The sequence below is a fragment of the Sus scrofa genome, chromosome 7 (assembly GCF_000003025.6).
Source record: "Sus scrofa isolate TJ Tabasco breed Duroc chromosome 7, Sscrofa11.1, whole genome shotgun sequence".
Classification (NCBI taxonomy): domain Eukaryota; kingdom Metazoa; phylum Chordata; class Mammalia; order Artiodactyla; family Suidae; genus Sus; species Sus scrofa.
The window spans coordinates 7,305,427-7,331,084 of record NC_010449.5 but is presented as its reverse complement, the minus strand read 5'-3'; the positions used below and the strand labels follow the sequence as shown (position 1 = coordinate 7,331,084).

Genomic DNA, 25,658 nt, shown 5'->3' with positions numbered 1-25,658 from the left:
AGCTGGGTAATTGGCGCATGGCACGCAAACACACTGAAGTTTCATTGTCTATAAAATAAAGGTCTAGGAGTCTTTAAGATGCTCTAAATTTCAGATTCAATTCCCGGAAAGAACCGTCAAAGGAAATTTGAAAGTTGAATGTCGTATCCTGCTCTCCTTTTGAAAGCATGTGAATTTAGCTATGGGAGTTTCACAGAAGCAAAAGTATCATTACACATGTGCAAATGGCCTCTCAAATTTAATTTATATTATTTATTCCTGATTTTATTTTATTTTATTTTTATTTCATGGCCACACGGCGGCATATGGAAGTTCCTGGGCCAGGGATCAAATCTGAGTCATAGCTGCAACCTATGCCGAAGGGATGCGGATCGAACCCACAGCCTCTGCAGTGATCCGAGCTGCTACGGTCACATTCTTTACCCATTTACCCACCGCACCATGGCCTCCTATTCCTGATTTTAAACGCCATCCCATTGAAAGGAGAACTGGGTTTAATTTTCCCTTTGCACAGCCAGTGTTCCCTCAGTGCCTCGCCATGTCTCAAGACTACAGCACGTACTCGAAGTGCGTCTATGGGCTCAGAAAGACAGCTTGGTGTATCAGCAAAATCAAACCACACAGTCAGTCTCTACTTTGGCCCTGCTAACCGCCGCACCTCCGTTTCCTCATCAGTAAAATGAAGCTGAGCTATATCGCCCACCTTGTGAATAGAGTTACTGTAAAAATGGTTTAAGGGCTGCATATTTAGCATATGAACATTCCCAGGCTAGGGTTCGAATCCGAGATGCAGCTGCCGGCCGACACCACAGCCACAGCCACGCCAGATACTTAACCTGCTGAGCGAGCCAGGGATTGAGCCTGCGTCCTCATGGATGCTGGCTGGGTTTGTTACTGCTGAGCCACAACTAGAATTCCTATAAAGTTTTTTTTTTTTTAAATGAACATTTGAAACTGTAAAGATCTTTAAAACGTTACATTTTTTTTTTTCTTTTTAGGGCCGCACCTGCGGCATATGGAGGTTCCCAGGCTAGGGGTCCAATCGGAGCTACAGCTGCTGGCCTACACCACAGCCACAGCAACACGGGATCTGAGCCGAGACTGACCTACACCACAGCTCACAGCAACGCTGGATCCTTAACCCACTGAGCGAAGCCAGGGATCGAACCTGCCGCCTCATGGATGCTCGTCAGATCCATTTCTGCTGTGCCACAGCGGGAACTCCCTACAATATTCATTTTAAACGAGTTCTCAGCAGTTTCTTCCGTATAGGCCGCGCAATGTTGATTCATTCATAAAAACCAAAATAGAGAGACAGCCATACCTGGAATCCTATTGAGTGTCACCCAGAAGTGTTCGTCAGGACTGTAGGTGTCCCTGGACCAGGACAGCAAGTCAATCGCCTGCTGGTCTTGGAGCACAAAGTTGGCGAAGTTCCTCGTGAGGGCCACGTAGGCAGTGCCAAAATAAATGGTCATGTTGTGAGGCGGTGGGGTTTTCAATTTCGTTGTTTTAATCACGAAGGAATTTTTTTCGCCCAGGTGCTCCCGGTGGACGTATCTCGTCCGTCCAATGGCGTGAGCGGGGGGCAGCACCCCCGGGGTGATGTTTTTCCCTTTAAATCCCTTCAGATACTGAACGATCTCCCTGTTGGTTTTCAGGGGGAAGTCCTGCCCGCAGGTGTTGATGGCGTATTTCCACGGGACCGCCGAGGCCGCCAGATCCTTGATGCAGTTGAGGTCCGCCTGGAGCCTGGAAATCCCGCCGTAGACCACGGGCTCCGTCTTGGAAGCCAGGAAGGCATTCGGGAAGCAGCTCAGGAGGTGCTCCACTGCATCTTTGAATTCAGTGGTGGCTTTCGCATCCACGTGGACACAGTAGACATTTTGGGGCATATAAACCGCCCTGAAGAGCCTCTCAAAGGTGCCAAAGTCTTTGTGGATGGTCATCACATACGCCAAAGGGAAGCCGGCCTCTTCTTCCGAGAGTGTTTCTGTGATGTAGTGACTTTGAGCCATGTACTTGTAACAGGTCGTTTCATGGAGGGTCATTTTCAGGGCATTCTCTGTTGTGTAAAAAACCTTCCCCTTAAAAATCTGCTGACAGGCTTCTGCCAACAGTGATGCATTGGCCAAGGATGCTCGAAAGACATTTTTTCTCGGCCACAACTTGTTATTGTAAATGAATACGCAAATCAGGACGGTGACAAGAGATACACAAAAAAGACCGTGCTTCCAAGAGCCCATCCTTCCAAACCAGGAAATGAGTAAACAAACCCTCTGGAGATCCGCTCAGCCCGTGGATATATTTAACTTACATTTTCTCCAGCATCCACGGCCGTGGTCTTGGCAGATGCCCTTCTGATCGGCTGCTCCGTGACTTCCAGGGGACCGTGGCCGTCCTCCTTCTGTCTTCCTTCCTTCTTCATTGGCCGCCGAGTTGCATTTCCACTTTGCTTTGACACCACGTTTCTGAAGCCACTCTTCTGGATTTGCTTTGCTCCGTCCCGCCTCTAACCTGCCACCTGTTTCTACACAAAAACACGTTGCCTCCGGGAGCTTCTGACTCCAACAGGTCTGCTGTTCCCCTCAGGAAAATCGCCAAGGGGTGAAGCCACCATTCTGCAAGTCACTGCTCTGAGACTTTAACCCCAGCCTCTTCTCCTGCCCAGAAGAGTGGCCCCTGTGTCAGCTCTCCAACTTCCTATTAATCATTGCGTTCAACCGACTGCGTTTGTTTGCTTAAACGGCGCTGCCAAGTTAAAAGCGTCAGTTCTAAGCATGTGAACATTGCCTGGAGAGAGAGTCTGTCAATAAATATTTAGTGCTTAAAAATTAATCGCTTAACCTTGTCTTTTTCCACACACGCCCCTCCCCTCCACCCCGGGTTGGCCGCCTGTGCTATAAAGCGCAGCATATGACTGGCTGTTGAGCCAGATTCTTTCCAGCACTTAATCTTTCTCTGCTATAAGTGAAGGTCCTTAGAAAGGCACGTTAGCAAGCCCACCTCACCATCTAACTTACTACATCATTATGAATAAAGGCTAATTAAAAAAAAAGCCACCCCCCCAAAAAAAACCCCAAACCCTAAAAGCCCATTAGCACCCACATAGAGGCTAAGGCTGAAGTTAGTGACTGTCCACTTTATTTCACTCAAGCCCAGGTAGGATGTCGGGGGACCAGCCTGGTGCCTGGAGAGTGAGGAGAGCGAGCCATCTCAATTCGGGATGTTCTAGAATTTAGGGAGAGAGGCTCTTAGGTGCGGATGTATAAATCCTTCCAAAGCAGTTTCTCTATCTGTAATAAATGAGAATAATCCTACCATCTTCATAGGTTGAGAATAAAATGAGAAAAGCTATCAAGAGTACATGGCCGGTTTGTAGCAACGTGGAGGGACCTAGAGATGATCCTACGAAGGGAAGTAAGTCAGACAGAGAAAGAGAAAGATTGTGTGCTATCATTTACATATGGAATCAAACATATGATCTACGAAACGGAAACAGACTCACAGAGCGAACAGACTTGTGGTTGCCAAAGGAGGGGGTTGGGGGAGGGATGGACTGGGAGTCTGAGTAGCAGGTGCAAAGTATATCTATTGAGTAGCAGGTGCAAAGTATTACATATATTGAGTAGCAGGTGCAAAGTATTATATACATTGAGCAGCAGGTGCAAACTATGATATATAGGATGGACAAACGAGAAAGTTCTACTGCACAGCACAGGGAGCCATAGTCAATATTCTGCGAAAAAAACATAATGGAAAAGAATATGAAAGCGAATGCACAGGTATGTATCGCTGCATCACTTTGCTATACACCTGCCACATTATACATCAGCTATACTTCAACTTAAAAAAAAAAGTCCATCTCCTGCCCAGCAATGAATGGGGCTGTGAGAGAAGGGTAAACAAAAGCCCCTCCCCCACAACTCTCCCGTAGGGGGGACAAAACACAATTACCACTTCTTTGCCACCTTCTTATTCTTCCTTTCTCCTCCCTCTTTGAGGCCATGCCCTGGTTAGATTGCACGCCTACAATAACACTGATCAGCTTTGTTTTACTTGGTATTATTTACACAGAGGTGACCGGCAAACTGTGCGGACACATGGGGGGCGGTTACTGCTGGGCTCACACGTGGCTCATCTCTTTCCAGCTCTCACCACTTGTCTGCACATACTAGGCAATCAAATACTTATTGACAGAGTGTAGAGAGATAGTTTGCTTTTCTCTGTTCCCTGATTACATTGGTGGGAGAGTCCTATATTTGTGACGTACATTTTGTGATGTGTGGTCATCTGTATTTGCATCTGTGGACGTGGGGACATTCAAAGTACCTATTTTATTCCAATACGTCTTAATTATAAAGGAACAACATATTACAGATAGTTTGCAAATGTTTTCACGTCCTGTACTCTCATTTCCCTCTCGGCCATAGCCATACACGATTTGATTTTACCAGGAACAGGAGAGATGCACATGTGCATCCTGCATTTTGCACCTACGGTCAGGGCATAACGTTTCCCATCCTGCTTTCATTGGACATTGTCTTCACAACCATTACCTTAGAACCCAAGACTGGAGCTGTTATTTGTTGCAGTTGTTTTCCCACCCCACGTGGAGGCTAATGCATTTACCGACGAGATGGTTGCCAACTCTCGTTTTGTACTTTTCAGGAGCAAACGAAATGCTGAGAAAGGACCCAGTGAGGAGTTCCCATTATGGCGCCGCAGAAATGAATCCAACTAGTATCCATGAGGATGCAGGTTTGATTCCTGGCCTCGCTCAGTGGGTTGGAGATCCAGTGTTGCCGTGAGCTGTGGTCTAGGTTGCAGATGAGGCTTGGATCCAGAGTTGCCATGGGTGTGGTGTAGGCCGGCAGCTGCAGTTTCGATTCGACCCCTAGCCTGAAGACTTCCATATGCCTCAGGTGCAGCCCTAAAAAGCAAACAAAACAAAACAAAACAAAACAAAAACAAACAGCAGAAAAAAAAAAAAAAAGAGAGAGAGAGAAAAGAAAGGACCCAGTGAAATTCGCCACAACTGGGAGGGTCATTCTTTACTTGTTTTATTTATCTAAAATTAAAAAAATTTTTTTTTCTTTTGTGGCTGCACCACAGCATATGAAGTTCCCAGGCTGGGGATCAAATTCCAGCTGAAGCTGTGACCTACACCACAGCTGCAGCAATGCTAGCTCCTTAACCCACTGCGCTGGGCTGGGGATCAAACCTGCATCCCTGCTGCTGCAGAGACACTGTTGATCCTGTTGTGCCATGGTGGGATCTCCAGTCTTCACTCGTTTTAGGAATCGGATTCTACAGCAGGATTCAGGTGCATGCAGACTAGTCTGTATGACCCCAAATGAATTCACTCAACCTAAATACCTATTTACATAACTGTCTTTCATGTATCTGCCTAGAATTCTTTAGAACAAATCATTTCTTCCGTATAGTATTCATACAAGCGCAATCTTTTCTGAAATGACGAAAATTTTGCTAATTTTTACTTTATTTTCAATATCTCCCCTAGGCAGCCACTGTCCGCATCAAATGAAACTGACTCTCAGGATGAATAAACGGAGCCATCAATGCCTAATTACCCTTGTCTAAACAAGTCAAATAATTCTTCCAGCTTTTTCTCCCAATATATCCGGATGATAACAGCACCCCTTCCTTTGTTTCTTTGGGCTATATCTCCTTATTCTTGGCACAGTTGCTTCCCTGCAGAGATTTCATGCATAGAAGTATCTCTAATAATTTGCCTTTTCTTCTCTGAATTGACAACTCCCTGAGTTTCCAGTTACAGGGTAAAGAACGTTTGCAAGTTGGTGCTTTGCTGCAGGGGAGTCCCTAATTGTACGTCACCCGAAATGCTTCGAGGGTTTTTTGATTTGGACAATGCTAGACATTTTTACAAGAATTAGTATCCGTATCTTTTTCTTTTTTGCATCAACCCGGTGCTAGCTCTCGGTGGTCCCATGGGAAACGCTCATTCTTCTGATCCTCCTGGTTTTCCTGAACCCTCTTTGCAATCTACCACTCATCATTCTTCTACACCTGGACACAATGCTCTCAGCATTTGTGCAAAACAGTAGAAAGAGATGGTAATGCGTCTCCAAAAAGAATGGCAATCCTTCATCCCAGCCTGAACATTGGATCAAAATGACTACCCCCGTTGCTAACTTGGAGGCAGTGATTGGGTAGGATAGACTTCTGAAGATGCTGAGAACCAGTGCGGACGCCCGGCTTGGCCACCCAGTAAATGGCAAGGTGATGTCCCAGCGTTCAACCTCTACTTGCTTATTTCTGCATAATGTACACGCTTATAAATTCTCACCCCGAGATGGAAACTAGTTTTTACTCCACTAAGAAAACGGCACTGAGAGTGTAATCGCAACGCCTGCAGAAAGGGAGAGAAGGGCTCCTTTCCGGGGATGTGGATCCTCTGCCCATCATCCTGTCTTACTTATTCTTGGGGCCATGTGGTACCCGAAGTCCTCATCACCTATTTATCTCATCATGACATCACCTCTGTGCCTCAGTTAGAAAACCACGAAGACCGAATGGAAACTTTCTCAGAGGCCACAGAGGTCAGGCAGAAAGAGCAGCTTGGGTTCAACCGGTTTTAAGTGCATGTGACATTTTTTCTTTTTCACTCCTTCCAGCTCTTTCTCTACCCGGGCTCTCTTTCCTCTCCCTCTTGTTTCTTTCTCTATGTATTTACTATTGCTGAAGTCTGTTTAACCCTCGTCCTCTTTTTTTTTTTTTTTTTTTAACCACAGGAAACAGGGGCTTAAAATAGCTCTGGAGGGTGATGTGAGAAAAAGAGAAGGGGAGAGAGAAGGCGGGGGTGGGGGATGACACGGTCTGGATTGTGTGTCAGAAGGTCCAGGGTTGGGTCCCAGCCACTCTTGACAGCCTGGACCCTGGAGGCAGTCATTGGATCTCATACCTCACAGCTTCCTTTGGGGCAAATTTGAGAAAAAAAAACTCCAGCTGTTACTAGGGTGGCGGGGCTCCAATGGCAGCGTCCTCCCAGCCAGGATACCATACCTCAGAGTCTCAGTTTTTTTTCCAACATCAACCTCCTAGTGGAGCTGGGAAGATTCCAGAAGTAATATACAGAAAGCACCCAGCTGGGAGCTGGCCAGAGACAGCAGAGCTAATTTCGGATGTTGGGGGGAGGGGGGAGCCATTGGAAAGAAAAAGAGTGGGAAGGAAATAGAGAGGGTTGCAATGGTTTACCATAAAATGACTACAAAACAGGATAGCAGGAAAATGCAAGAAAAAGCTGGTTCTGATCAAACAGTCAATTAAATATCAGGGGGGCAACCAAAGCCTTGGCAAAATGCTGACAGGTGAACGGCACCTCAAGGTTAGGAGGATTCTGTGTCCCCAGAGCCTTTTTCCAGGTGCACTGGCCCTTGAAAAGACACCTGACATCCTTCCGCTTCCAATGGCAAAGGGTAAGGGGGGAGGCCGAACCCAAGAAGCCCAGAGGTTTTCATAGTCAAATCCCTCTCTGCTCCAATATCCTCAGCTTTAGACCCGGCTGGGTTTGAGAGGCTGGGTGTCAAGGGGAGAAGGTGGAACAAGGGTCCAATTCCAGTGCAGCTGAGTGCCTTCACCTTTCCTGACCTCTGCTCTTTCCTTCCTCCACTCTGGTCTTCACGAAGCCCTTGACTTGACTTTGAAGTTATGGGAACTCATCTCTACAGCGAGGGTTCCCAGCCCCGGGACATCCTTCCTCCTGCCATGCTCCACTCGATCAGAACAGGGCAAAGCGAGGGATCCCCTAATCTTAGGGTCCGTAGCTGCTGGAATTGCGGTGTCCCCATTTCTTCTCAAATCTCTCAGTTTACCAGGAAATCCTTAATGCCTATGCAGTGCTTGGCCAACCCACCACTGGATGGGGAAAGACCTTCTTTGTAAGAGAGGACGGACGACAGCCAAACTGAAAAAGCAAGGAAGATAGAAAAATAGCTTTGTGTCTGGCAAAACCTGAATTCACTTTGTAGGTCTGCCTTTAATTCTGGAAGATGGATTTTCATAGAAACTACTGGCAAAACAACCTCATCACTTTTCTAGCTGGTCCAGGGCTTCTTTTTCAGTTTTGCACCTGATCAAAGGAAGTGCATACTTCACAGGAACATTGCAGGGATTGAGTAATTCAATAAGGTCTGTTTTAAACACGAGACAGTGCCAAGTACTTTATTAGAGTCTGGCTACATTTTCTCTTTGACTGAAGATGCAAACCATTAAGTCAGAAACAAACATCATCCTTTAATAAAAAGTTAAAGTTGTGACTGAGATATATATATTGGGATCCTAATGGCTTAAGAAGACAAATGAAAAATCATGGTCCCCAGTAAGTATGTCACATAATATGCAACAATATACAACAAGTGCTATGCTTTGAAAAACCTTTAGAAACAGAAAATCGCAATGATTCATTTACGCATTCAACCTTTTTTGTGTACCTTATGCCAGTCACTATGCTAGATTGTGGAAATATAAAACATAAATGTAGCCCAAATGAGTACAAGCCTACTGGATCTTAAATTGCCATTGGGGATTAAATAGAGGAATGTTTCCTAATCAAATTTGTAAGCGTTTGCCCGGCAAAGGAAACTGTAAACAAAACAGAAAGACAGCCTACAGACCGGGAGAAAATATTTGCAAACGATGCGAGCAACAAGGGCTTAATTTCCAAAATAGTCGAAGAGCTCATACAACTCAATAGCAATAAACAAAACAAAAACAAAACAACCCAATCAAAAAAATGGGCAGAAGACCTAAATAGACACTGTTTATTTATAACGGGAGAGTATTCAGCTATTAAAAAAATAAAATAATGCTATTTCATTATCATGCTTGAGATTATTATACTAAGTGAATTGTCAGACAGTGAAAGACAAAAGTCATAGGCTATCACTTGGATGTGGAATCTAAAAAATGATACAAATGAACTTGTTTACAAAACCCAGATAGGCTCAGACATAGAAAACAAACTTGTGGCTACCAAAGGGGAGAGGTAGGGAGGGATAAAATAGGAGTTTTGTTTGTTTGTTTTTCCTTTTAGGGCTGCACCCTTGGCATACAGAGCTTCCCAGGCTAGACGTCAAATTGGAGCTACAGTTGCCAGCCTACACCACGGCCACAGCAACACCAGATCCAAGCTGCATCTGTGGCCTACACCACAGCTCACAGAAATTCAGGATCCTTAACCCACTGGGCGAGGCCAGGGATCGAACCTGTGGCCTAATGATTCCCAGTCAGATTCGTTTCTGCTGAGCCACGACGGGAATTCCAAAATGGGAGTTTCGGATTAGCAGATACAAACTATTGTAAATAAAATAGATAATCAAGATCCTGTGGCATATATAGCACAGGGCGCTCTATTCAATACCTTGTAATAAAGTATAATAGAAAAGAACCAGAAAAAGAGCATACATATATATTCATTTTATATATATGTATGAATCACTTTGCCGTACACCAGAAACTAACACAGAATTGTACAGCGACGATTCTTCAATTAAAACAAAATAGAGGTAATGTTTTCTGGAAGCCGTCTGGCTCCTTTAATCTCCTCTCTCCTCTGCTCTTCCGGCAAATCGGCCCCTCCCTCCCTCTCTCCCGCTCGGTTCCCAGGAGGATTAAGTTGCCTGGCAGCACCCTGCAGCGAAAACTCCCCTTCCCTGTAAGGCAGAGGCGGCTAACCCTGCAGGGAGAAAGTAGAATAACAAAAGCTGGAATGTGGAAGCGCAAAGTTCCGCTGGACAAACGCCCCACCCCACCCCCGCCGCCCCCCGCAAAGATCTGTCCTTTAGCGTCTCGAAGACCGAGCTTTAGACCGAGTGGTACCTGGAGTCTTGGCTCAGGTTACCGCTGTCCAGGTGCTACCCAATACCAGCCGATCCCGTCCCTGCAGAGGCCTGGAGGCTTTGAACCTAACGCTTCCACCTCCGGAAAAATTAAAAGACGTTTGCAGGGGGGAAATAAATGCTCTTGATAGAACTGGAGCTCCCACGAGGATGCTTTAATATAAGAAGAGCCAGAGATGATTATTTTCTGGTATTTCCCTGAGCCTCCTGTCCAGTTTACCTCCTCAGAGGTTGCTTTTCCCAGGGAAAGAACTCTTGCATTTTCTTCCCAGATTCTTTGTGCTTAAGGGTCAGCCTGAAACATAGTCCCAGGCGGGAAATCCTGTAGCCCCAGACCTGGTGCGACCTGGAACAGCCTTAGACCTGAGTTCCTCCCAAAGGCCTCCTTGCTAAGGAAGGGAGATCACAAGGGGACCACAGGATTTAGCAGAATATCAAAATCCTCCTACATTTAGGATTTAGCAGGATCACTTCCCTGGGCTGGAAGTTAGGAGGCCAGATGCTAGCTTCTGTAATGCAAGCTATATATTTTGAGCAAGTCACTTCTTTTTTAAAATTTTTTAAAAATTTTTAAATTTTTAAAATTACGGTTGATTTACAATAATCTATCAATTTCTGCTGTACCGCAAAGTCATACATTGTATGTACATTTCTATATATATGTATACATTTCTATATATACATTTCTGCTGAACAGCAAAGGCATACATATATATATATATACATTCTTTGGTCAGATTATCTCCAAACCTCAGCTTCCTCCGAGGCTGGGCAACCAGGAGAGCCTATTCGTCACATACTCTTCCAGGAATGAATTATGATTCATGCTCCAAGGAACAAGCTAAGGGCTATTATGCATTTATCCAGACTCCTCTCTTCCCAGAAATGGTTAGAAATAATTTATAAAATTCACTGGGGCTTTAAAAACAAAATTTACGTGAGGAGCGTCAAGAGAAGCCAAAGGAATAGCAAGTTAACACGTTTTGAAATGACTGATTCCTTAGAAAGACTAACAGGAGTCTACCTTGCGTGAAACAGTTTTCTTCTGTGTCTCGAGATGATGAAAAATGATTGTTGTCTATCTACTTTCTCCTGCTCTCCATATTTTCTAAAATGGTCATGAATTATTTTTCTAACTGGACAGGAAAAATTCTACTGGCCTCGACTGGCTCTGTTTCCCCTCATCCCATGCGGTGCTCCAGGGGGATCCACAATTCAGCTTTCTCATTAGCATCCAGCGTCCTCAATCCTTTGGCCACCTGGCATTCTGCATCATTTGCAAAAGTGTAAAAAATAGACACTAGTCCGTAGGAATTTTGCTAGAGAGGTGAATTAAATACGTTGTGTGATGCTGCGTCTTTTACCAAGAAAGGAATGAAATTATCAAGTAGATACTTGTATATCTGTGTACATCAGTGTTTGACAAACCCTGCCGGGATGTGAAGGAGGAGATGAGGGGGAAGAAGCAGCAGGTCTGAAGACTAAAGACTGGGTCCTCTGATTCCGAAAGAGCCAGGCAAGCCTAAGCATCTCAGCAAGAGTTGATTGTCCATTCCTTGGCAATTGCCTAATTATGTCACTACAGCCCTTAACAGGGTTGTGGCCATTCAAAAATCACCTGTTTTTCCCTGCTCCTTTTGGGTTCCCTTCTTTTCTCTAAGGACCCTCTCCGTTCTCCTACTGACCCCCTCAACCTGTTCTTGTCCGTAATTAACAACAGAACGTTTAAATTCCATACCCACCACAGAGACAACTGGCAACCCACAAGGACAAAGAAAAAATGGTTGAATAGACATTTTTAAAATTTACTTTTAGCTTCTAATTTGTGATTGCCAAGGGGGAGAGGAGAGGGAGTGGCATGAACGGGGAGTTTGGGGTTAGTAGATACAAACTATGCCTTTTAAAATGGATAAGCGGAGTTCCTGTTGTGGCTCAGGGGTTAACGAATCTGACTAGGAACCATGAGGTTGTGGGTTCGATCCCTGGCCTTGCTCAGTGGGTTAAGGATCCGGCATACACCAGCTGTGGTGTAGGCTGGCGGCTACAGCTCGGATTAGACCCCTAGCCTGGAACCTCCATATGCCGCAGGAGCAGCCCTAGAAAAGGCAAAAAGACAAAATAAATAAATAAATAAATAAAATGGATAAGCCAGGAGGTCCTCCTGTATAGCACAGGGAAATATATCCAACCTCTTGGGATAGACCACGATGGAACATAATATTTAAAAAAGAAAGTATGGGGTTCCCATTGCGGCGCAGCAGTAACGAACCATGAGCATCCATGAGGACCCGGGTTGGATCCCTGGCCCCACTCCATGGGTTAAAGATCCAGCATTGCCATGGGCTGTGGTGTAGGTTGCAGACGCGGCTCGGATCCTGCGTTGCTGTGGTTGTGCTGCTGGCCAGCAGCAGCTGAAGCTTCAATCAGACAGCTGGCCTGGAAACTTCCATGGACCCAGGGTGCGGCCAAAAAAGAAAAAAAAAGAAAGAAAAAAAGATGTTCCTTACTTTTGACATTTTCAGCATTAATTGTAATGGTCTTTTACATAGTAAAAAAAAAAAAAAAAAAATTCATGTTAAACCATTGAGGAACTCATGAGCAAATTATAGTGCATCCATACTTTGAAAAAGAAATTGTACCACATTTTCCAGAAGATAGGGAAATTATTCTGACATATGTATTTTCCAGAAGATAGGGAAATTATTCTGACATATATATTTTTTTGTCTTTTTAGGGCCATGCCCACGGCATATGGAGGTTCCCAGGCTAGGGGTCGAATTGGAGCTGCAGCTGCCGGCCTATGCCACAGCCACAGCAACACCGGATCCAAGCCACCTCTGTGACTTACACCACAGCTCACAGCAATGCCAGACCCTTAATCCACTGAGCAAGGCCAGAGATGGAACCCTTGTCCTCATAGATGCTAGTCTAGTCCGGTTCCTTAACCACTGAGCCATGGTGGAACTCCCCAATTCTGATACATTGTTAAGTGAAAGTAGCAGAATACAAAATTGTATAAATCAGTGTGACTTAACCACATAAAGCAATACATGGAGAAGGAAAAAAATAGTGCAAATATATGCACAGCAATTACTTCTCAGTTGGTATAATGTATAATTTTTGCTTTCTTTTATTTTCTTGTAATTTCTACTTAACAATTTTACTTTATGCTTTTCTTTATTTCCCAGGTTTTTTTTTTTAAACAAAAGAATTGTATTTTATAATGAGAAAAACATTGTTTTTTAATATTCTGCTCATCAAAAGCTAACTCTGCATTCTCAAATTTTCCACAAAGGGAAGCTCAGGATACAGAGCTAAGCAAGGACACAGAGTTTCTGTTCACCAAAGCAAGGCTGCCACGTGGTCAGGCCTAAATGTGGCCTCGTGTTCATGTGCGTGACAGTGCTGAATGCTGGAAATTTTTGACGAGTTAAAAAATTTAATTTGGAGAGGTGGCATTATTTCAAATTGTTCTCTTTGTGCGGGATGTACAGTTCAAATTCACATCAAATGAAACCATAATGAATAAAGTCCATGTCAAGGACAATTGAATTCCTAAACAACAAATCAGAATTGCTAAAAAAAAAACAGTTTCAGGGTTCTCTGGTGGCCTAGTAGATAAGGACCTGGCCTTGCCACTGCTGAGGCTCAGGTTCCATCCCTGGCCTGGGAACTTTCCCATGTTTTGGTGGTGACAAAAAAAAAAAAAAAAAAGACAGAAAGCCAGTTTCACCTGTCATATCAGATTTGTGACATTGAATGCAATAAAAATTTAATAAGCTGACTCTATAAACAAACAGTATATTTATTGATATGAAGGAAGCGTAACTTTTGTTATAGGAATTCCATTGAAAGAGACACACAAAACAGCTTATCAGGTATCCATAAAGTCTGGAAACGTGGGTGAATGTACGTGATGCCATTAAGGACATTTTCTAAGTGTAAAATACACACACAGACAAGACACACAGACACACACACACACACACACACACACACAATGCTTCCAGACTTTCTGTAGAATAGAAATCGTTTCACGTACCTGGAATCCTATTAGGGTCACCCCGAAATGCTCATCAGGAGAGTAGGCGTCCTTCGACCACTCCAGTAAATCAGTGGCCCTCGGGTCTTGAAGAATGAAGTTGGCAAATTCTCTTGTAAGGGCCACGTAGGCGGAGCCAAAGTAAATGGTGAGATTGTGCGGAGGGGGCGTTTTTTAAATCCAAGTCCACAGCATGAAGGAACAGAAATGGTACTTCTGCTCCAAGTGCACGTATGTGGTCCTTCTGATGATATGAGGAGGGGGCAGCACCTCCGGGGTGATGTTTTTCCCTTTAAGCCCTTTCAGATACTGAACGATCTCCCTGTTGGTTTTCAGGGGGAAGTCCTGCCCGCAGGTGTTGATGGCGTATTTCCACGGGACCGCCGAGGCCGCCAGATCCTTGATGCAGTTGAGGTCCGCCTGGAGCCTGGAAATCCCTGCATAGACCACAGACTCCCTCTTGAAAGGCATTTGGGAAGCAGCTCAGTAGCCTTCCCACCTCATCCTTGAAAGCTGAGGCAGCTTTCGCATCCACGTGGACACAGTAGACATTTTGGAGCGTGTAAATTGCCCTGAAGAGCCTCTCAAATGTATCAAGGTCTTTGTGAATGACCATGACATATGCCAGAGGGAACTCGGCTTCTTCTTTGGACAAAGGTTTCATTATGTAGTGATTCTGGGTCGTGTATTGTTGGCAAGTTACGTTTCTCAGCGGAGTCCCTGGTGTATTCCCCTCCAAGATTTTCTTTCCTGTGATGACCACGTCACAGACTTCGGCAAACACCAAAGAGTATGAGATTTTCTCCCCTGGCAGGTGTTTTGGCAGGACTAAACTGTTGGTATAGAACAACAGAAGAGAGATAGAAAGGGCCACAAGCCCTACAGCAAGCTCGAAGACTTTCAGCTTCGTTTTTCCCGCTGTCTCTTCTGTGGGTGTCACTTGCCAGACTTCATACTTTTGCTGAAGTCAGTCTCCAGGTCCAACCCCAGATGGCTGGGGTATCTCGTCTCCCTTCGTATTCTGAGCAAGAACAGAAACACTGCCACATGCTTAGGCAACAGGGAATCAACCACAAGCCCGAAGCTCTCTTACAATGAAGGGATTGTGTAGATCTGAGAACATGAGCCGCTCTGGCTGATGGAGCCAGCATGGAGAAGGTTGGGTACCTTGGTCAAGGTCAACCTCAAGGTAAGGTCCTGACAAATATGTCAGAGCTGCCGACTCAGGGCGGCCCCCCATGGGGAGGAGGTAGAGTGGACGTCCGTCTCACAGCCCTTTTGCCCCAGAGAAGGATTTGTCACCATCACTGATGTCATCTTGGGTCCCAAGAGACAGTGTATATTTCTTCAATTTTATGCAGCTCAGTTGTCATGAGATGGGTCACCACCAGCATGGACTGATGTTGATGCTGACAACACCCAGAATTGCTTAAATTTCTCTTGTACCTAAAGATAAAAAAGAGGTCATTCATAGAGATGCAGAATCGGAAGGAATCGTGCAGGTTCTTGGGACCTAGTGGCATAAGTCACAAATGGAGCATCCTGAAAATGAACTGTCACTGATGTCTGCCACCCCCCTGGCTCTGTTTTCTCCCTGACAGCCGGGGAGGTGAGTGTTGACATGATACCGATTTTGCTCAAGAGGAAATGGAAGCCCACATATGCACCGACTTGCCTAAGGGTTAATGATGAGTTCATGGTGGCATCTCAACCTAACAGGGCTTCTACTTGGAATATTCTCCGTCTTTTCTTGACGGGCTCTTCCATCCATCAGATCCCCATGCGGCAGCCCTTCCCGGCCTCCCAAGTCTGGGTCAGGAGCCCTTCCACCTGTTCTTTTTGTTTGTTTGTTTGTAGGACTCTCCCTAGGGGTTCCACAGCCACAGCCACACCAGATCTGAGCCATGTCTTCAACCTATACCACAGCTCAAGGCATCACTGGATCCTTAACCCACTGAACAGGGCCAGGGATCGAACCCTGGTCCTCATGATACTAGTCGGGTTTGTTACCGCTGAGCCACCATGGGAATTGCAGAAAATACTTTTATTTATTTATTTCCCCTTTTTTTTTTTTTTAGGGTTTCTCCCGTGGCATATGGAGTTCCCAGGCTAGGGGTTGAATCAGAGCTGTAGCCGCTGGCCTACGCCACAGCCACAGCCACGCCGGATCCGAGTCACGTATGTGACCTACACCACAGCTCATGGCAGTGCCAGCTTGGTAACCCACTGAGTGAGTCCAGGGATGGAACCCGCAACCTCATGGCTCCTAGTCGGATTCGTTTCCGCTGCGCCACAACGGGAACTCCAGGAACTCCAGAAAATACTTTTGGCCCACTGTGGCCCAAACTTTGGCAAAATGTGGTGCTGCCACACAGTGGTCCTGCACAGCATTGCTTGACGTGGTTGAAAATCTTGCGGATGACAGAGAGGGAGAATTTTTGTGCCATTACAGCATTTTATTTCCCACTAGACTGGGTTCAACTTGGAGGGAAGAAGATGTTTTCAAAGACCTAAGGAGGAGGGCTTAACGTGGCATTTGAGTGGCACGGAAATACCTGCCTCTGCCAAGGTCTGCACTCCACCAGCTGGCCACGATCTCTTTTAGGATGTCTCGTAAGGAGGCAAATTGTTTAAGGGAGTTATTCAAAGTAAGTGACATAACGTTAACTTCTGTACATGTCATTAAGCCATTGGAAAAAAAACGACATTCAACAGAGGTTCTGAAAACATGGGACAAGAGACAGATTAGATTAGATAGACGAGAAGCCATCAAATATCATACTTGTGTTTTTTCGGTTTGGGAGTTTTTGGTTTTTTTTTTTTTTTTTTTTTTTTTCTTTTTGGGGCCGAACCTGTCCTGTGACATATGGCATATGGAAGTTCCTAGGGATCAAATCAGAGCTGCAGCTGCTGGCCACAGTCACAGCCACGTACATCTGAGCCACGTCTGGACCTATACCACAGCTCACAGCAATGCTGGAGCCTTAACCCACTGAGCAGGGCCAGGGATCAAACCTGCATCAGGCTCCTAACCCACTGAGCACAATGGGAACTCTGCATACTTGTGCTCATAAAAGAGGCTGATAACGTTTATCTGCACTTTGAAACACGGCGTGATAACACTTACTCTGGCTCGTCTCAGCAGGACTAGGTCAATACCTCCAAAGCAAAACAAAGATAATTTTGGAAACTTTGTGACCAAACCCAACAGGTTCATTCAAAGCTCCTGTTAAGAGTGTCTAATTCTAATAACATTTATATTTATGAATGTCCTCTAAATCCTTAGCTATCTTCTGTAAGTACATTATTTTTCATAAAAACAAGTGTTAACTGGAGTTCCCTTCATGGCTCAGTGGTTAAGGAATCCAACTAGTATCCATGAGGTTTCAGGTTCGATCCCTGACCTCACTCACTGGGTTCAGGATCCGGCGTTGCTCTGAGCTATGGCATAAGCTGCAGACGTGGCTTGGATCTGGCATTGCTGTGGCTGTGCTGTAGGCTGACAGCTATAGCTCTGAGTGGACTCCTAGCCTGGGAACCTCCAAATGCTGCGGGTGCGGCCCTAAAATAGCAAAACACAAACCAACCAACCCACAAGGGGTAATTGCAACACCCAAGCCCTTAGCGTCTCTACCCTGAGGTCTATGGCGGATATTTTCCTCTTCTTCTCTTCCATCGCCTCCACCCCGTCCTTCAGCATTTGACATATTATCGCATTTCTGTCAAATCAGAATATGAGGGAAGCTTTAAATCAGAGGCACTAACGACACAGGAAAATTTAACACACACTCCTCGTCTGGTCCCTAATCCCAGGATCTGAAACCTGGAAAATTCAAATTCTACCCCTAATCACTCTCAGACTTGCTAAAGCATTTTTTAAAATTGTGGTGGCAGATACGTATGTGACCTAGAACTCGTCGCCTTAACCCTCCTGAAAGGTGCAGTGGAGCAGCCATAGACAGAGGCGTGTGGTCCAGGGAGCACTCGAACTTTCTCATCTTGTGTAACTAAAGTCTCTACTCAGTGAACCCCAACGCCCATGTCCCCCAGCCCCAGCCCTGGGCAACACATTCTGCTTTTTCTTTCTCCGAGTTTTGACTGTGATACAAGTGCATTTAGGCAGGATCTGTCTTTCTGTGGCTGACTTCTTTCACTCGGCATGGTGGTGTTTGCACTGAGCAGAGGGCCTAGGGCTGGCTTACTCTGGCAGGAAATCTATTTGCTAAATAATAAAAAAAAAACTAGTTTGGGTTTGTAGACACCCCTCACAGCTATTCCTTCTGTTATCATTTATTTATTTATTTATTTTAATTTTTTTTTTTTTTTTTTAGGGCTGCATCTGCAGCATATGGAGGTTTCCAGGCTAGGGGTTGAATTGGAGCTGCAGCTGCCGGCCAACAGCACAGCCACAGCAACACAGGATCCGAGTCACATCGGCAAACTACACCACAGCTTGTGGCAATGCCAGGTCCTTGACCCACTGATCGAGGCCAGGGATCGAACCCCGAAACCTCATCATTCCTAGTCGGATTCATTTCCGCTGTGCCATGATGGGAACTCCCCTTCTGTTATCATTTAAAGCTGGGTTGCTCACATTTCGGCTGAACCTTCTTTGCTGTGGTGGTTGCCCTGAACGATGTAGGATGTTTAGCAGGCTCCCCAGCTTCTACCCATCAGATGCCAGTAGCATCCCTTTCCCCAAGTAGTGACAACCAAAATTGTCACCAGACTTTGCCACATGTCCCCTGAGGGCCCACCTTGGACAAATAAGCTAACTTCTAAAAGCAGTAAAATGAAGCTAACAGCATACACTTTATAAGGTTTGTATAATAGCTAGTAATTAATGTATAAATTAATTTCTGGCACCTTACCAGTGCTTAATGAATGAGTTCTTGCTTGTTAATAATATTATATAAAGGATATGATGTTGATAAAACAGATACTAATCATGACTCACTCACGGGGTCTTGGACAATAGTCACTGGATGCCTAGCGTACCGTTTTTATTCTAAATCTGGTTCCACCTCTGACTTGCCGACAAAATCACTGAGTCGGTCTCTCGGGGTCTCAAGTGCATCCATTGTAGGGGAGAGGTCAGTAAACCCGCCCTGTGTACCTTCCAGGGTTCTAACCAGATAAAAATTATATAATTAAAGAAAAGTACTTTGAAAGTATGAACGTGTCACACGTGCAGCTCACTGTTATTATGACAGACATTTTTCAGTACTATTTCTAATGAACTATGATTCGTATGTCATACACTTAAAATGTATACATACCTCAGTGGTTTTTAGGATATTCACTAGATTTTATGACACTCCAAAGAAACCGTGTACCCGACCCATTAGCAGTCACCGCCTTAACCTCCCCCTCCCCAGGCCCTGACAGCCACTAATCTACTTTCTGATTCTATAAATTTTCCTGTTCTGTGCATTTGGCAAAAATGGAATATGATATACATTTTAATATGTGTAATTTGATGATCACTCAGGCCAAAATATTTAGTTCTTTTTTTCTTTTTGTCTTTTTGCCTTTTCTAGGGCCGCTCCCGCGGCGTATGGAGGTTCCCAGCCTACGGGTCGAATTGGAGCTGTAGCCGATGGCCTACGCCAGAGCCACAGCAACTCGGGGTGTGCGACCTACACCGCAGCTCATGGCAGCGCCGGATCCTTCACCCACTGAGCAAGGCCAGGGACCGAACCCGCAACCTCATGGTTCCTAGTTGGATTCGTTAACCACTGAGCCACGATGGGAACTCCTAGTTCTATTTTTTGAACACGTTCTCTATACCAGGGATTGAGCTTGGGATACAGGAGTGAAAGAATTATTTTTGCCACACAGACACAGACACACACAGACACACACACTCACAGACACACACACACACGCACACACACACACACGCGCACTCTGTCTCTCTCTCTCATGTACACAGAAAAGACTAGAAAGTATACATCAGAATGTTAACTGTGGTTACCTCTGCGTTGCAAGATTATGAATTATTTTTATGACTTTCACGCCACCCCAGAGTATGCACTGCTTTTATTCATGGGAAAAATATTTTGTTTAGTCTCATTTTCAAGCAGTAAATCCTGGAATTCAGACGTGTCCAAGTGGAAGCCACACATGGGCATCTTGCAGAAGGACAGCGTTTTGAAAACGACTGCAGATCTGAAATTCCTAAGAGAAATGCTGACTTCTTAGCGGCCTGTGTTACTGAAAAGAAAAACGAAATGGCAGCTTATAGTTGTATGAGGTGCTTTTCTGTGTCCTGGATAATTTGATTCAGTTTAATGAAATCAAGTGATTAGTCAGGAAGAAGTTAAACACTGTGCTGTCAATACATCCTTTCCAGACCCAGGAAAGACTGGCGGGGAGAAGAAAGCATCACGTCCTCCGGATGCTCCATCTGCCCTCCTGCTCCTCCTCCTCCGGGATCCTGAGCAAGGAATACACGGCCCTCACCCCACTGAACAGCTTCCCGGGGCCAGATGCTTATAAAATGGCATCATAAGTAGGTTAATCAAAACAGAATTCCAGATCGATGTTTTGTTCTATTTTGTTTCATTGTCATAAATTTCAAATTTTTTAAATTAATTAATTAATTTACTTTTGTCTTTTTGCCATTTCTTGGGCTGCTCCCGCAGCATATGGAGGTTCCCAGGCTAGCAACGTGGGATCTGAGCTGCGTCTGCGACCTACACCACAGCTCACGGCAACGCTGGATCGTCAACCCACTGAGCAAGGGCAGGGATCGAACCCACAACCTCATGGTTCCTAGTCGGATTCGTCAACCACTGCGCCACGACGGGAACTCCTTTTTTTTTTTTTTTTTAAGTTTTTGACTGCACCAGCAGCATATGGAAGTTCCCAGGCCAGGGATCGAATCTTAGCCACAGCTGTGACCCGCTCTGAAGGTGCGGCAACTCCAGATCCTTTAACTCACTGCACCAGGCCGGGAATTGAACCTGTGCTGCCACAGAGACAAGCCAGATCATTAATCCAGTGGGCCACAGTGGGAACGCCTTAAATTTCAAGGGTTTTTTTTTTTTTTTTTTTTTCTTTTTAGGGATGCACCCATGGCATATAGAAGTTCCCCGGCTAGGGGGCAAATCGGAGCTGCAACTGGCCAGCCTACACCACAGCTCACAGCAACGCCCTGAATCCACTGAGTGAGGCCAGGGATGGAACCTACATCCTCATGGATACTAGTCAGGTTCGTTAACCACCGTTGAGCCACAAAGGGAACTCCTAAATTTCAAGTTTTAATGTCTACTCATTATGGATCAACTTTCATTACGAAAACTTGAGAATACTAACCTCTCCCTCCTCCTCGAAGGCAATTCTAACTAGCTCATTGAAGACTCTTAAATGCCATCAGTAAAGAAATCCATTTGGCTTTCTTTAATCTGGTATTGCCTAAACTCATTTTTGTGGCACTTTTTTTTTATTATGGCCATAAACACGTATCATTTTCATGGATGATTCCCCGGAACACGTACACCCATAAAGTTGTGTAACCATCAGCAGTATTTCCAGACCTTTGTCATCACCCCAAACAGAAATTCTGCATCTGTTAAACAATTTCTCCTCACTCTCCCCTCCCCCTAACCCCTGATAACCTCTAGTCTACTTTCTGTCCCTCTGAATATTCTTCTTTTTTCCTTTTATGGTTGCACGGAGGCACATAGAAGTTCCCAGCCTAGGGGTCGAATCAGAGCTGCAGCCTCCGGCCTACGACAGCCACAGCAACTCGAGATCAGAGCTGCATCTATGACCTACAGCACAGCTCACAGCAATGCCGGATGCTTAACCCACTGAGGGAGGCCAGGGATCAAACCCACAACCTCGTGGATACTATGTCGTGTTGTTCACCTGCTGAGCCAGCACAGGAACTCCCTGTTTCTCTGAATCTGCCCATTCTAGGAACCTCCACTATGTCCCATGTCCCCAATTTAATCCCCAAATCAGCTACTAGATGACACACATTTGCCTTCACTCAGTATAAAGAAACAGCAAATTATAAATGGGGGGGGGGCATGGAGGAGAGTGAGCCTCAGTTCTCAAAAAAAACCCCAAAAAACAAAAAAGACCCACACCTAATTACTCCCGCCCCAGGAGGTAGGGTATTTCCCCCACCCTGATGGTAGGCATATAGGAACTCTCTGTAATTTCCTTGCAAATTTTCTGTAAATTTAAAATAATTCCAAAATAAAATGTACTTTAAAAAAAATCTATCCTGCTGTGTAGCACTGGAAACTATATCTAGTCACTTATGATGGAGGGTGATCATGTGAGAACAAAGAATGTATACGTGTAGGTGTGACTGGGTCACCTTGCTGTACAGTAGAAAATTGACAGAACACTGAAAACCAGCTATGATGGAAAAAAATGAAAATCATTAAAAAAAAGAAAAAAGCCTTTGGGGAAAAATATCTAATTCACAGCTCGTGTTCAGGCAAAAAGCAGAGCTTAGACCCTTATTGTGCAGGAAGAAACACTTGGGGAGGTGGGGAGGCAGCCTGGCTTTTGGACCTTCCTGCATTGCTGGTGGAGTCTGCTCCTGCAGCCACGTTGCCGGCACGAGCCCTGAGTGTCTAAAGTGCCAACTGGCTTAACTTTAACACTCTGTTAGGGGAGCTTAAACATTGACAGCTTTAACCCGGCGCTAAGTGGAAAAGTGACCTCGGGTCCTAGGTGTCCCTAACGAGAATACGGGTACGTGTTCTTTCATTAATGGTGGCATCCATCGATAATCTGATTTGATAACATTCCGGAAAAGTTTGGGATAAAGTACACACACACACACACACACACACACACACACACACACACACACACACACAATCCTCTTATTGAGTTGCTGCTCTGGTAAGAAGAGCAGAGCTCTGATGCTGGTCCTTATTGTGTGAACTTGATCAAGATTCTGAACTCAGAGGTAAGCCTAGATGAGAGAGAGACAGAAACACACACATGCGCGCGCGCACACACACACACACACACAGATAGTCCTCGTGGGTTAATCTCCGGGCAAACTCCCTCCTTTATCTTTCCTTACTAGCTAGCCCCCACCTCCCGCCCTGCATTAGTGATATGCAGAATTTTCCAGAACTGCAGAATTTTCCAGGACTGCACTGGGACTGGCTCTGGAGTGAAAAAAACCATTATTCATCAAAGGGGGGACAAGCTGGTCTTGGGTGGCCCTGGCACCATCATGATCTCGCAGTCTTGGTCTGGAATGCCACTCCAGCGAGCAGTTCTAATGAGCTGAGGAAGCAGACCCGGCGGCGGTCTGCGTCGCGCATGGAGACAGATGTTCGCGCTGGCCGAGGAGCACTCAAACCCTGGTCCCCTGCCTTTGTGTGGTTGGATGGGACTTCTCTCTGAGACCCCCCGGGGGAGCAGCCCCAGCTCCCAGAGCCTGTGGCAGGGCACGGTCCCTTGTCCCCTAGTGGTGCGGAGGAAGTCACAGGGCAGAGAGTTGGAGGAAGTTGGGTCTTGCCCCAGTTTGAACCTTGCCTTTGGGAACAATCACTCATTTACATTTCTCCCTCTTAAAATTACTGACTGGCTCCTGCCTCTTGGGTCGGGCGGCCACCAAGAATCCTGGCCCGCTCACCCTCTCTTCCCGAATCAGAATCAAAATCGGTGGCCTGGGAAAGAAGGGGCACCAAAGGTTCTCAAAGGCCTCTCAGGCCTATGTTCTGTTGTCTTTGTTTCTGGAATCATTTATTTTCCATAAACGTCAGGTCAACATATTGAGACATTGAGATAGTAAAGGAAAGGGGCTGAGCCTGGCCCTGGACCCATTCAGGGCTTTTGCTGCCCTCCTGGCTCAGCCGAGCCTCTGCAGGGCTGCAAACTCTGGAGGTGTCACAACCTCTGCATGGAAACATCAGGCAGCCAGAGGGTAGTGCCCATCCTTGTAAAGAGGGCAAAAATATGGCATCAAGGATCATAGCCTCCTCAGAGCCTAGTGAGCGCCTGGCAAGAACATCTGTGAACGCATCACAGTCTCCCGATCACAGCAGGAGACTGGAGAAGCCGACTCTGATTTGCACTCCCATGAGTACAGATTCCCAACCTGTGATTTCATTTGGATCTTGCTCTGAGAGTGATCTTGAAAGGAAAATAATGGACACATCACTCCCTGGGGGGTGAATCTCTGTGTGAATTAGGAACAAGCCCTTGCACTTGGCTTTGGGGATGACGGGCAGAGAGCTCACGGAGCGTGTGTACATAGTACATGTGCTGTTATGTGTATTACGTATTTGAATGGGTGCCCGGAAGAGCCATTCTGACCCTGACCTAAAGTGGGTGCCCAGACGCTGTGGTTCTCGGAAGTACAGGGCCAGGGATGACAGCCTGGGTTTCTCTTTCCCCAGCACAGGACGGGCTCAGGGCTGGGCAGCAAGGCACAAAGAGATTTGGGCTTGAATCCCATCCCTGGCCCTCGAAAGCTGTGGTCTTTGGAACAAACTGTTAATGCCTTTAGTTTTCATTTACTCTGTGTATCAGCCAGGGTTCTGCAGAGAAACAGAATCAATAGTATCTTCCCCCTTCTCTCTTCTCTGTCTCTTTCGATAGATCAATATCAAGAGAGACTGAGGAGTCACATTGTGGCTCAGCAGACGAAGAATCCGACTAGTATCCATGAGGATTTGGGTTTGATCCCTGGCCTCGCTCAGTGGGTTAAAGGATCCAGCATTGCTGCAAGCTACAGTGTAGGTCGCAGCTGCAGCTCAGATCCCGCATTGCCGTGACTGTGGCGTAAGGTGGTAGCAGCAGCTCTGATTTGACCCCTAGCTTGGGAACCTCCAGGTACCACGGGTGTGGCCCTAAAAAGCAAAATAAATAAATAAATAAAAATAAAAATAAATAGAGAGAGGAAAGTGGTTTATTTTTACGGAATTGGCTCACATGATTGTGGGGAATGGCAAGTCTGAAATTTGTAGGGCAGATTGTCGGGCTGAAGATTCACTTGATAGTGGATACAAAATTCAGGGAAGAAATGAGTTGCTGTCTGAAGTCTGAATGCCTCCAGGGCAGCAGGTGGGAAACTCAGCAGGGTTTCTATGCTGCTGTCTGGAGGCAGAAGTGCTTCTTCTGGAAACCTCACTCTTTCCTCCTGGGGGCCTTCATCTGACTAAATGTAGCCCACCTACCCTACGAAGGATGCTCTCCAACAAGCAAAGTCAACTGATTTGACGACATCAGGGACCATCACATCATTACATACTTTTGCAGCAACACCTAAGCTGGGTCTGATCAAATCCACTTGGGCTTGTTCCCCCATCAAGCGGTGGTGCCCACCTTGCTCCCCACTGTCTCCCACCTACCTCTGCCCTCTGCCTAGGCTCACTCCCTTGGGCGTCAGAACCTGGTTACATCTGTACCCTCAGAATTCTCTTTTGGGTGCACTGAAAATATGAGAGCGGAGTTTCCACTGTGGTGAAACAGGATCCAGACGTGTCTCTGCAGCACCTGGACACAGGTTCCATCCCTGACCTAGCACAGTGGGTTAAAGATCTGGCATTGCCCCAGCTGCAGCATAGGTTGCAACTGTGGCTCAGATCTGATCCCTGGCCCAGGAACTCTATCTGTTGTAGGGTGACCAAAAAAGGAAAGAAACATAGAAAAGAAAATATGAGAGCAGGTCAGGGAGGCTGATGCATCAGGAATTTGTTGGATGCTTTGGCCATCTGGGGCAAACTTCCTTCCGACTGTGCACACTC

At 45.8% G+C, this 25,658-nt stretch overlaps 1 protein-coding gene and 1 pseudogene across 1 annotated transcript; both read right to left on the bottom strand.

The window, feature by feature from the left end:
• LOC110255306 (N-acetyllactosaminide beta-1,6-N-acetylglucosaminyl-transferase-like) lies at nucleotides 1,293-3,438 on the bottom strand. The gene has a single exon (XM_021100001.1). The coding sequence runs from the start codon at nucleotides 2,244-2,246 to the stop codon at nucleotides 1,293-1,295; it is 954 nt and encodes a 317-aa protein (XP_020955660.1). The 5' UTR covers nucleotides 2,247-3,438.
• On the bottom strand, nucleotides 2,292-25,219 carry LOC110261698 (annotated as a pseudogene).

What these genes read in the sequence shown, in the direction of transcription:
- LOC110255306 (XM_021100001.1), bottom strand. Translation starts at nt 2,246, where the DNA reads ATGGGCTCTTGGAAGCACGGTCTTTTTTGTGTATCTCTTGTCACCGTC.